The sequence below is a fragment of the Sinohyriopsis cumingii genome, chromosome 16 (genome assembly GCF_028554795.1).
Source record: "Sinohyriopsis cumingii isolate HCF-2022 chromosome 16, ASM2855479v2, whole genome shotgun sequence".
NCBI classification, from domain to species: domain Eukaryota; kingdom Metazoa; phylum Mollusca; class Bivalvia; order Unionida; family Unionidae; genus Sinohyriopsis; species Sinohyriopsis cumingii.
Genome location: NC_142976.1, coordinates 45,820,701 through 45,834,229, shown reverse-complemented (window position 1 = coordinate 45,834,229; position 13,529 = coordinate 45,820,701). Strand labels below are relative to the sequence as shown.

Here is a 13,529-nt window from a genome sequence, read left to right as displayed (position 1 = left end):
ACAATTATTTACTGTAATGTTACTTAGTCATTAATACTTTAGCAATCAAATAAAAATAATTGGTTATTCTACCTTTTTTACTTGGTTTTGATAAACATATGCTGCTTATCCAAGTTGAGCCTTCTTTTTGTTTGTTATTTAACGTCTCTCTTTAGAATTACCATAATGCTTGAAGTAATTTAAACTCTTCTTAATTAACAGTCTTGACAATAATTCAGAACAATCAAAATGGTTCATTACACAATCTGTGTTTGAAGAACCATGCAGAAATGGAAAATATCAACCATTCAGGCCCAACGTTCACAAAACTCATAAACTTTGAATCTTACTGATTCAATGTTTTATCAGTCACTTGAAAATTAAAATATATTGCAAATATCCTTGTTTTCAGAACAATTGTGCTGCTCAGCTGTGATCATCACATTTTATGGAAATGTACAAATTTATTTTGTGCAGATCAATACATAATGATATTGAGAATATTTGTAAAAGCGGGGCTGGGGTTAGACAGGCTGCTATGAAGTTGGCTGAAATTCTGGTTTGTAGCTTATGATACTGTCCTTCACTCAAAGTCTGCACTGTCAATGATAAATATTTCATAATAACATGACAGCAAATATAAATATATATATATAAATCAATAAGAATTTAAATCATGCAGAGGCCAAAATATCTGAATATTAAAATTAGATATTCATTTCAGTACTACATATAACTGCTCCCATTTAGATGGTTATATCAGCATGCTAGTGTTGAAGGAGCCAATTTGACATCCAAAATAGCCACTATTGCTGGACTACTGTGAAAGTATTCAAGGACTTGGATATTTATTTGATTTCATTGGATTACGTGAAATAATCAAGGACTTTAGTGACATTCAACTTTCACATTGAAGTTGAACATCAGGATATTAGAACAGTGATTCTTTAGTGGTGCTAGAACATTCATTTGGAATACTGTTGGAACTTTTCTGAATTTCTGTGAAACTGATAGCACATTTAGAAATGCTAAGAATTCTTCTAATGCTGTAAGTAATTTTTAATTCTTGTGCTTTGCTTAATTTAATGTTTTAGGGAAATAAATTTATATTTTGGAAAAAATTAATGCTTCTTGGGTTTTACCTTGCCTTGTTACATAGTTAAGCCCCTAGGACATAACTGAGTTATAAAACCTAAAGATGTGCAGTGTAGACAACTCCTTTTACAGGTGCCCATGCCCTCCCTGGTGAAGGTCAGCTCAAGAAAGAGAGGAAATTTAAACTATGGCCAAGGAAGAAGAAAAAAGTAGGAACAGATGCAAAGGCTGCTCCATCAACTGTGAATCCTGTTGGAGAAAAGATGAAAGTAATACATTAACAAAACTGTAATTAGTTATTGAATTCCTTAGCCAGTTACAAGTAATACATTAATGAAATGTTACTGGTTAGTGAGTTTATTAACCAGTTACCAGTAATACATTAATGACGTATTATTGGTTAGTCAATTTCTTAACCAGTTACCAGTAATACATCAATGAAGTGTAATTGGTTATTGAATCCCTTAACCAGTTACCTGTAATACATTAGTGAAGTGTAATTGGTTAGTGAATTCTTTAACCGGTTACAAGTAATACATTAACAAAACAGTAATGGGTTATTGAATTCATTAACTAGTTGTCAGTAATAGATTAATGAAACTGTAATGGGTTACTGAATTCCTTAACCTGTTACCAATAATACATTAACATAACTTTAATTGGTTAGCGAATGCCTTAACCAGTTAGCAGTAATACCTTAAAGAAACTATAATTGGTTCATCTTAATGGGAAACACTTCATGTACAGTGAGAGTGAATTGCCAAGAATACATCTGAATCAAAATTTCTCGTTTCTAAAATCCAACAAACCTTGTGTGTAATTAACTTGCTGACATTTCCCACTTGCCATTGCATTGGGTTATGCATATACATTCCATCTTTAATTCTTCTGTCATATTCTCCACTTTTTCATGAAGTAATGTTGTTGTTGTGGGTTTAATGCTATTTTCCAGCACATCATAGGCTATATATGGCAGGCAGTATAACTTGTGTAGGAAGAACCTAGAAAAAAAATCCTGATAAGAACCACAGACCCAGGGGAAGCTAGTGGCAAGCTTTCACACATGCCTACGTTGGTTAAGTCTAACATTTTAACCCATGCGAACAGAGGTTTGATGACAGTTATCGCTAAAGGCAAGTGCTTTAGACCACTCTGCCACATGGAGCCCCTCAGGCAGTAATTGGTACCAATCCTACTGATTATCAGGATCTCTCAGTTGTGAAGCAGAATGAAGTTTTATTACACTTTCATAAAATGGACCAAAATCAACATTGAAATTTAACTGAAGGTTTTGATAAAAATATTAAGGAGATTTCACTGAAATTTTGAGTGAGATCTCATGAAAATATCATTAAAACTTTGATGTAATTGCACTAAAATTTTGACCAAAACTGGCACTGCAATTTTGGTGAGATTTCACTGAAATTCTGACCAAAGCTTGTACTTAAATTGTATTGAGATCTTACTAAAGTTTCACTGACACTTTGGTGAGATTTCACAAAAAGTTTTACATTGAATTACCAGGGAAATTTGACTGAAGTAGCAATGTTACTCTAGACTATTTTACTGCGATTTCAGTAATGTTTCACTGACGTTGCAGTAGGTTTCAAATGAAATAATGGATAAGCACTGTCATGCTGCACTTTATTAACCATAATAATATTTCAATATAAATGAAACAAAATTATAAAGTTATTACGACATGATAGACTGGACTTTGGATTGTACAAACTGTCATGTCTTTGTGATAGTTCGAAGTTGAATGAGCCCTCGATCTGAAACAGCCAAGACAAAATGTTTATTATTATAAAATTACACTGATTTTCTTCAGAATTGTAACATGTCTAGAATATTTTTCTAATATAAACAATAATACTTAATAACACTCATGTCCTTGACAGAGTATTCTACTTGTGGGCCATGAAAACAACTCCACAAAGATATGACCATCTTTGATAGACATGGGTATCTGGCAACTATGCCATCAGACTTCCAGACCAATAATATGCTGTACATGTTTCTCCTTGTGGAAGGGAATCAGTTTGGAATTGTGTAACTTCTAAATCTGATCCTATTCCTTCTTGGTTAATATGGTACTGTAGAGTTGGTAATAGTTCAAATCTTGATGTCAGAAATTGCAAGACGCTAGTTGTGACATTTCGTGTTCTTACATATTGACCACTTAATATGCGCCCATCGACTTGGCATTCAAGTCATCCTCATTTCCACATTTTTGTAAACCATTATTTGTGTCAATATCCTCCTTGAAAATTCGAAATGCCATGCTTGGCAAGCATCCTTAATTTCATCAGTTTCCATTATACGAAGTACAAACGTTTGACCAATCAAAAAGCATTTTAGAGCAACCATCTGTTGAACAATGTACAGAACAAATACTGTTATAAGGATTGTTGCAGAATGGGACTGAACTGACCATTATTTGAGAACTGGATTGGAGACAAAAAAGAAAACCAGTCCATACCATGGGAAATCACATTCAGGTAAAGAGAAAAGCAGGATTCTGCTTTAAAACGGTCAATAATCTTGTCATCTTAGGGCAGTTGAACCCATTTGAAGTTAAACAAAGGAAAGATTTTTAAAAAATGTGGAAAGAATTTATTGTTCCAAAACTGAACAATAAAATTAGAGCTATCAGAAACAACAGATACAAGTTATGATAAAAAATGTTCAAAATAAATTATATTGAAATGAAAGTTAGTTTTTTATATCAGTTAAGTACTGATGCTCATTGATATTTTTTCTTTGAAGTTTTTGTGAAATTTTAATCACAAAATCCCACTGATATTTTCAGAAATTCTGGAAAACTCTCAGTGAAATTTCACTGAAATTTGGTGAAATACCATAATTCTGGTGAAAGAAGGAAATTTCAGGGAATTTTCACTGAGATTTCATTGAATTTCCAGTCACAGTTTCATTAGTGCTAAGGTGAAGCAGGCAGTTTATAGAGCACCTTTTCAAGTCCTCTCCTTATTCTTTTGTGATGAGCAGTGTGATCTATAAAGGGCTTCTTGGTCACCCATGGAACTGACGATGAGTTTCACTGCTGCTTCAGTTCATTGAAAAGCAATCCTATGCTCCATGCTGCCTGTGTGCAGGTCTGTCTGCAGCTACAGCTACCATTGTATTCACACCTGCAACTTTGCCACTTGTCCATTGCCATAGGAACTAAACATGTCTGGTGGGAGGTGGGAAATGGAGTCAGGGACTTACGCATGAGTTGGATGTAAGTGAGGGAAAGTTGCACTGAGTCACCCCCTTGCTAACCCATATATGCCTGTCTGAATCCAGTGGCAGGATGCAGTGGATGACCATCAGTTCTATCTGCATTGATTAGTCAACCAAGTGTCACCATATAACTAAACCACAGGAACACACAATGACAAAGTGACCATTTAGCTAGTCTACAGGGTTAACACAAAAGTCAGTTTAAGGAATTTCTGATGTAAACATATGTAAGCTAATTTAAAAAAATAAAATAATAGCTTATGTCTAAATTGATATGCACAAAATGGGTAAGTTGAAAATCATGCTTGAAGGCATGCACATTAATATCAATAAATTAAATACTGACAGAGATTATTTACATTTTCGTTCAAATGTATGTCAAGCAGAAATATGGGTTGTCAGTATAGGATTAGGGTAGTTAATGAAATCAAGTGAAATCAAAGGTCATCAGTGCAGGACTATGATTGTTATTTTTTTTTTTAAATCAAGGTTTCATCAGTATAGGGCTAGGGTAGTTAATGACGTCAAGTGGAATCAATGGTCATTCATTACAGGACTAGGGTAGTTAATGATGTCAAGTGGAATCAATAGTCATTCATTACAGGACTAGGGTAGTTAATGATGTCAAGTGGAATCAATGGTCATTCATTACAGGACTAGGGTAGTTAATGATGTCAAGTGGAATCAATAGTCATTCATTACAGGACTAGGGTAGTTAATGATGTCAAGTGGAATCAATAGTCATTCATTACAGGACTAGGGTAGTTAATGATGTCAAGTGGAATCAATAGTCGTTCATTACAGGACTAGGGTAGTTAATGACGTCAAGTGGAATCAAAAGTCGTTCATTACAGGACTAGGGTAGTTAATGATGTCAAGTGGAATCAATGGTCATTCATTACAGGACTAGGGTAGTTAATGATGTCAAGTGGAATCAATGGTCATTCATTACAGGACTAGGGTAGTTAATGACGTCAAGTGGAATCAAGAGTCATTCATTACAGGACTAGGGTAGTTAATGATGTCAAGTGGAATCAAGTCATTCATTACGGGACTAGGGTAGTATATGATGTCAAGTGGAATCAACAGTCATTCATTACATGACTAGGTTAGTTAATGTTTTGTAATGAAAAGACATTTTAAAGCATGCTAAAGAATAATATGGCATAATTTGTGACAGATTCTGTTTCCGTCATTACATGTCAAAAGAAATTAATGTTAGCAATGGTTTTAAATACACTGATTCTGTTTCCTCCATTACATGTCAGCTCAAAATCAATCAGTGTGAGAAATGGATGAAAACACACAAATGCTGATGAATTCTTCAGACATTGTTATCAGTTATCAGGTAGGTGGATTTGCCATTTCTCACTATATGCCAATCTTCTCCCTATTTTTAGATCTACCGTCATGAGATCTGTGAGAGGTATTTCAGTGAGATCCGCGCTTATCTAATTGACAAGCCTACCAGATTTCATTTGGTTGATGAGGACTTTGCCATTGACAACACTATTGTAGACAGCAGATTGGAGGATTTGAAGAGGAAAATATTAGAGGTGGCATCTCAGCAGTCGTACTGGGGTGAAGATATCCCCACACGGTGGCTTCTCCTGGAAGAGGAGCTGATGAGGCTGAAGGCTGCTGGAGTGAAGGTACACATTAACACACAGTTTAATATATGTATGACAGCTGTTTAATGTTTTGGATTTAGAGGAATATTATCACTACTCGTATCCAGTATTTTTTTGATTTTCAATGTGTCTAGATCCCTTTCAATGTGTCTAGATCCCTTTCAATGTGTCTAGATCCCTTTCAATGTGTCTAGATCCCTTTCAATGTGTCTAGATCCCTTTCAATGTGTCTAGATCCCTTCTTTGTCTGAAATAAGTTTCATGTGTTATGTATGTCTATAACTTTTGTGAATTTTTATTCCTGACTAAATTGTAGTGATTATCTATAGCTGGAATTGGTGTACATGCATGGGGTCTATTTTAAAATGTTAAAAGTATAAGTTTGCGTAGGATCTATCAATAAATGCTTGCTTACATGTTTACAGTTACTGATAATAAAATTAGTAGTAAGTATTTAGACTAGTTTGGGGCTGTTTTCCATTGGACAGGTCGATCAGGTGGCTTCTTAGAGTTCAGTTGTTTCCCATTGGATTGGTTTGATCATGTGGGTTCTTTTACGCTGTGGGAGATTTGCACAGTGTCACGTAACAAGTAGAAGTGCAGTGCATGTTTCACCTTTTATGCTTGTATATAAGTACCTGTTGATGGACAATTTTCTCCTTCTTATTTCTTGTGTTCTTTTTGTAATATCATGTTTTAGATTTATTTTGTGTTTTATTTGGATATTATTTGAGAGGAAAAAAACATTTGCTTGGATTATTCAACGAAAACAGAAAATGTTCTTTGGATTATACTTATTCTGGAACTATGGTGACATTATTCAAAGGAGTTCTGGACAATGCCATTTTGACACATCAGCATTGTTGGTGCACCAGTAAATTTGGGAAATTGAAATTCGTATGGCATTTCATTCTTTTTGACAAATACAAATTGTCTGGATTATTTTGTATTCAGTTCATACAACTGTAAGTTCCTTGTACATTTTCATTTTATAACAGTGATAATTAAATTTGTTAAGTATTAGAAAACTTGTTGGGTTTGCTTCTTTTGGTTACTTAGTTAATAACCATAGAGTCACAACACATGTAACAAAATAATTTGTGATAGATATGCTATGTTGAGAAATCCACTTTTTATCAGAAATAAGTTTCATGCATTCTTAACTCTAGAAAAGTTCAGTTTATCCTCCAATCCCAGCTTGTTTTTTATATTGCACCCAACATCATATATTCAGATGTATGTAGAAAAAAATGGTAAATACATTTTTACTGTTTCTTCATCCAAATATGTAGAAAATATTATTCAGTGTCCACTTATTTGTTTTGAACAGCTGGGATATGACAGGGTAAACGCAGCTAAAGTGTTTTGTTTCAATATGTCACAGTGTAAACACAGCTAAAGCATTTTACTTCAATATATACAGCTGGAGTGTTGACCAAGTAAATACAGCTAAAGTGTTTTATAACAATATATACAGCTGGAGTGCGACAGGGTAAACACAGTGGATATTTTAAACTAATTATGATTATTTATACACAGTGTGGTTTGTGGATGTTTTATACTAACTATGGTTATTTATTCACAGTGTAGTTTGTGGATGCTTGAAACTGATTATGGTTATTTATAGACTGCACTTTGTGGATGTTTGAAACTAATTAAGATTATTTATACATACTGCAGTTTTGGATGTTTTAAACTTATTATGGTTATTTTCAATGAAAAGGCCATGTAATCTTGTACACATGCATAATAATAGCACTATAACTTTGGTTTATGATTCACAGACTTACAATAGTTCCAATACAATACTTAAACCATATAGTGACAATATTACTGTCATATCTAAATCAAGTTTTTATATGATGATAGTTGATAGCAGTAATAAAAATTGTGAAAAAGGGAGCATTTATATTGACTTATTTATTCAAGAAATACTGTGTTCTTGTCGGGCTATGGCAGGTCAGATATGTAGTTCAGTCATCCATTTATATTGACTTATTTATTCAAGAAATGCTATGTTCCTATCGGGCTATGGCAGGTCAGATATGTAGTTCAGTCATCCATTTATATTGACTTATTTATTCAAGAAATACTATGTTCCTGTAAGGCTATCTGTTGCGATAATCGGAAATGAATCTGCTGCATCATGTTAACAGCCAACTTGCAACATTCATTATGCCACACTGACTTTCAATATGTGAACATTTTACCTGTGTAATACTTAATAGTGTGCTATATAATGAAATCTGTTGATTGCAGAGAGAACATTTGGAAAGACACAGATAAGAATGTTAATATGTGTGATATTAAAATGCACATGGAATCTGAAGGCATGAGATTGCAATTTGTATTATCATTCCTTACCATCTCACTAATAAATATTGGCAGATGTAAAGATGCCATCTGAAATGTGCATCCTACACACAACGAAAATATAAAATACAATAATAGAAATTAGAATTTACAGCATATAATAATAGATAATACATGCCTACAATAATGCAGGATTGAATATGCAGCATATAGTAATAGACAATACATGCCTACAATAATCCAGGATTGAAGATACAGCATATAATAATACAGAATACATGAATTAAAATACATACATCACATTATGGGGTAATCACCGTCCTTATGCCTGTACAAATAGAGTATACATGCATGCTCTCTTTGTACCAAAATAGCATATTTGGAAGCACTTTTGAAGTAGCAGGTTTAAGCATGGAATTCGGACACTAAACACCTTGAACTTAAATATTTTGCATCACAATGTGTCATCAACACATTTTTTAGAGTGCATTAAATAAAAGTCCTAATTTGTAGTTTGTAGGTCAGTAAATTTACATCAATAAATAAATGAAAGAGAATATAGTTCCAGATGTTATTTAGCTGGACCAAAAGAGTGTATGGGATGCTCTATTGTCTATTGTCTATTTTATGGGATGGTCTATTGTCTATTGTCCATTGTTTGACTTATGTCTGTCCACTTGCACAATTTTATTATCATTACTCCAAGGATTATCACAAAACTTTACTCACACATTTGTCCAGTGGTCTAGCTGGTCCCAGATGAGAATGATAAAGTGGCCATCTTGAGAATCTTGTTATTGCTACTCCTTCTGAATGGATGATGGTATCAGTATATAGTTTTTACTAAATGACTTCTTATGATGTCTACTTAGTCCTAAATGAAAATGGTGCCAATTTTCCATCCAGTATGGCTGGCACAGCAGTCATGTAGAAAATCTTTTTATTGCTGTGCTTTCTGAATGGAAATTCGTATTGACATTGGGTTTCCACCAAAGGACTTTTTTTGATGGTTTTCAACAGTAGACTTCTTACAAGACCTAGTTGGTCCTGATTGAAAATGGTGATAATTGTACATCTAATATGGTTGCCATGACAGCTCTTTTAAAATTCTTGTTGTCACTACTCCCCATCAACAGATGATCATTATGACCTGCAGTTGAAAGGAAGAAATGGTCTTATCATGATTCCTGGAAATGAATGTGCCCAGTAGAGCATCAGTCCCTTATATATATAAACACAAAGAATTTTACAAAGAAAACTTATATCACTCTAAATGATACTTTTTTATTTCTGTGAACTACAGTTGATTACCCGAAACATCTTGGAAAACTTGAACCAAGCAGGAGCTGTTCCAATAGCTGCAGATGAACTGGATTTATTTCTTAGATTTGAACATGACATAGGCACAATCCTTTACTTCAGGTGAGATTGAGATTGATTTTCCTTTGTGATTATTTCTTACCATTACTCTAAAGTAGATCATTCTTTCAGTGAGAATGGGGATTATAAATACAGGTAGTTAGTTGAATGTAGAAATTAACATAGGCAGATTTCTGCTATGACAGATAGGCATGATAAATGTAATTAGTAGTTTCCCCTAGGATTTACCCATATTATCATTCATGTCTCCCAAGGATTATACAGGATTTTAATAACCCACACTCCCATAATCAGGCTGTTTTGGTGTGTCAGTTATATTAGTTTTTCTACATACAGCTGGTTAAGTTGGCTTATTTTTTTATTTCTTTGCCACCTCAGAATCATGACCGCTTTTTGTGTGTTTGTGTGTGTGTATGTAATATATATATATATATATATATATATATATATATAATAATGAGGACTTTGTATCGCACCTAATCTTTAGAAGCTCTAAGCGCTTTACAACATTAGACATCACCTATAAGATAGAAAAACATATAATAATAATATTACAAAAACAAACGCCATGAAATTTAAAAAAAACATTAAACAATAAAAAAAACATGCTGAGTATGTGTGTGTGTGTGTTTAAAAGGGAAGCAGCTCTTACAGGCTAACTCCCATTTCTGTCCGCTGGGTGGTTACCATTATACTTGGTTTAAACCAGTTGTTACTTTCATTTTAAAAACATTCTCCAGTCAATCAAATTGAATCTTATAACTCTTTTCAAGTTAAATTTAATTATCTGCATTTCTTTTTCTGTGGTATAGTAAGTCGAAGCCTTGCTTTATATGGTGCATACTACATTTTTAGAAAAATGAAATCAATTTATTAATATATTTGAATTATTGTACCATTCATTATCATCACAATTGACTTTGAATGGCAAGATACATTTCAGGTGGAATTTCCCAGACACCTTTTTTACTCTAATTGTAACTAATTTCCCATTTATTTCAAATTATATATATATGTTTTGTATGAACTTGTTTGTTAATTAATTTCCTAATTACACGGATGACAACATGGAACAATAAATACAAGTAATTCAAAGTTACAGCGGTTGTCCACAAAATCTGCCTCCTCTCAACTAAATATTCTTCATCACACACTTGTGTAGTGTTTGTTGCATGGACATGGACTACATGGTCTAGTGTCCTTAAGAAACCGCTCAAGAGCTGCAACAAGGAGACCACTCTATTTCTTATCAGCATGAAGTGCTGAGTCTAAGTACTACACATAGGTGTCAACCCTTTGAGATGAAAACCTGTATGCCAGACCAATAAAAACCTTACAAAGACCTCAATACCTTACATGAAAAAATGTATTCATAAGATTAACAGTTTTAAAACAACAAATGCTATACACAAATTATTATGACACATATTTACATAATTGTTTACATTTCTGAAACTTTATTTCATTCTTTTTACTTATAACACTATCATCTTCCTGCTTCGGCTAAGCAAAGAAGCTTTTGATGGATGCTTCCTTTGACATTTCAAAATTTCTTTCATGTAGTTTTGTCCTGAAGTGTTCCTCCAGGTCATATATGCTTGACACCACCACTTTAATGTCTTTACTGCATAATTTAAAAAAAGCATGTGAAGATCCTAACTTGGATACATCTACAATGCCAGGGAAGACTTTAATCCAATCAACCTGACACTTGCCATGACCTCAATCAGTGTCTTCAAGCTTGCGTTTCTTTGAGTTAGGCTCAGCCATTTGATGGATGTAATATTTCAACTAGATGAGAGAAACAAAAAAAATTAAAAATTTAGATTTGACATGTGATAGAGGAAGATTTCCTGATTACAAATATGTTATGAATTTATATTTTTCCCCATAAACCCAAAGATATAATGCCAGGAGCTATCCAAAAATTGAAATCTAGAAATAAATACCTTTGCAAAGTAGCAGTCCGGAAGTTTATATCTCGTAAGCTGTTGATTGTTTCTATTAAAATTGCATATCTGGTGTCTGAAAAGTTATGAATTTGCTATATTTGGTCACAAACTTGATATAAATTGGCAGTGTTACATATTTTCGAGTCACTCAGTATCTGTACTATGTCCCTCATTATGGCAATGCATCTTCCTGTTTGCATTATATATCTGACAAACTTAACTCAAAACTATAACAGCACAATAAAATACCGGTGCTAAAATCAGTAGAGTATTTATTTTTAATTAGTATATTGTTAAAAATTTTAATAAATCGACTTTATCTCCACACAAAAAAGTCAGACGAATTACAGTTACACCAACATGATTGCCACACTATGTAAAGTATGCAAATTGATGCAAACTTTATGCCTTTGATAGTAATAAGTATAAATAATACAATAATAATGTATAAAATAAGAAAACATACTTACTACACAGGTAGTTAGTCAGTAGTAGAAATCCGAGTGAGCGTCTAATTTCTTAGTGATAAATGACAAGATCTTCACACACTGGAGTTTAACCATGATTGAAACTCGTGTTTATTATCAAAGGAAAAGCGTGGTTTTGAGTATGATTTGACTGGTTGTTTCGGGCCACCATAGTCTCACTGAATTCTTGTGCTAAATAAATTATGCCATGAGTCCCGGATCCACACAAAAAGAATAAATAAATAAATAAATAAATTTACATTTTTTTTATGGAAAACACCGTACAAAATGGTTGTATGGCTGTACACTGACGAAAAAGTTGACACCTATGACTGCCTCAGATAAGTCTAATGGGGATCTTGTGATATCTCTTCTCCCCCCATTTAATTATAGAAGTAGCATTTACTCAGACCATGAAAGTTTGTGAATATTTATGAAATTTCAGGTGGGCATTTCATGTTCATGAAAGTTCATGAAAAATGATTTTTTGTTGATGGGTTTGTGAGAGTTTGTTGATTTGGAGGAAATTAGAAATTTTGCTTTATTCTTTCTCTTGTTATACTTTCATTCCATAGACTAAAATCTTGATTTAAAATAGGATTTTATCAGTTGAAACAATGTCACTTACCATTTATCTTCTCAGTAGTGAACAAAGGGAATTATCTCATGAACTTTGCATTTGTAGGATAGTATATGCATGTTCAATTAATCTTCCAACAACACTTCTGTGCAGCTTTTGTCACTGTGTTAGAGCTGTTGGAATGTCATTATTTATGTTCAATTGATCCATAGATGTGTAATTTGACACATTCAATCTTTTCATTCAGTCACTTAAGCCATTCCTGGAAAGTGCTTTTTCAGGGCAATTGATGGTTGGAGATGTCAAACTTCATAATGTGGTTAAGAAAATAACCCAATGGAAATGAACACAAAGCTTTTAGGTCTATATGTAAGAAAATCTTTAAGGAGCTGTAATGGGAGACCAAGCTAGTTCCAGTCACAGAAAATGAAAAAAACAGGTGCAGCCAGCAGTGCCACTTTCAACGTTCTTTAGTAAAACTACACCCTATTCTGTCTCAGAGAATTGTACCTAATCTGTTGTAACAACCTCATCGGACAGTCAGTTAAGAACCCAATGTCAGCTAGCAATGAGGTATGCAGAAGTTACATTATGAAAAGGACCTTTCGAACGTGACATCAAATTTTGATTTATCCATACCACACTCTCTCACCATATTCCCAGAACGGAAAATGTCCAGGGTATTAACATGGCTTAAATCATCCAAGTATGAGCTGTAACCTGTCGTCCACATCCACCAGTTAGCTATCATGTAAGACCTTCTTTATGATAGTGCTTGCCTCAACATGCAGATTCAGTGAAATACATACCCTCTCCATGAACCAGAACTATAGGCAGTTCCAATTTGACCTGTTTTCCTAATGACAACCTGATTTTATTGCAAAAA

At 33.6% G+C, this 13,529-nt stretch overlaps 1 protein-coding gene across 1 annotated transcript in view; it reads left to right on the top strand.

Annotated features, from left to right (window-relative positions):
- Positions 1-13,529, top strand: part of LOC149780347 (uncharacterized) — a 218,306-nt gene that overhangs the window by 99,208 nt on the left and 105,569 nt on the right. The window contains exons 8-10 of the mRNA XM_089936197.1: positions 1,207-1,343; positions 5,721-5,972; positions 9,568-9,686. Of these exons, the coding sequence (XP_089792323.1) occupies positions 1,207-1,343; positions 5,721-5,972; positions 9,568-9,686 (508 nt within the window). The remainder of the gene's footprint in view (positions 1-1,206; positions 1,344-5,720; positions 5,973-9,567; positions 9,687-13,529) is intronic.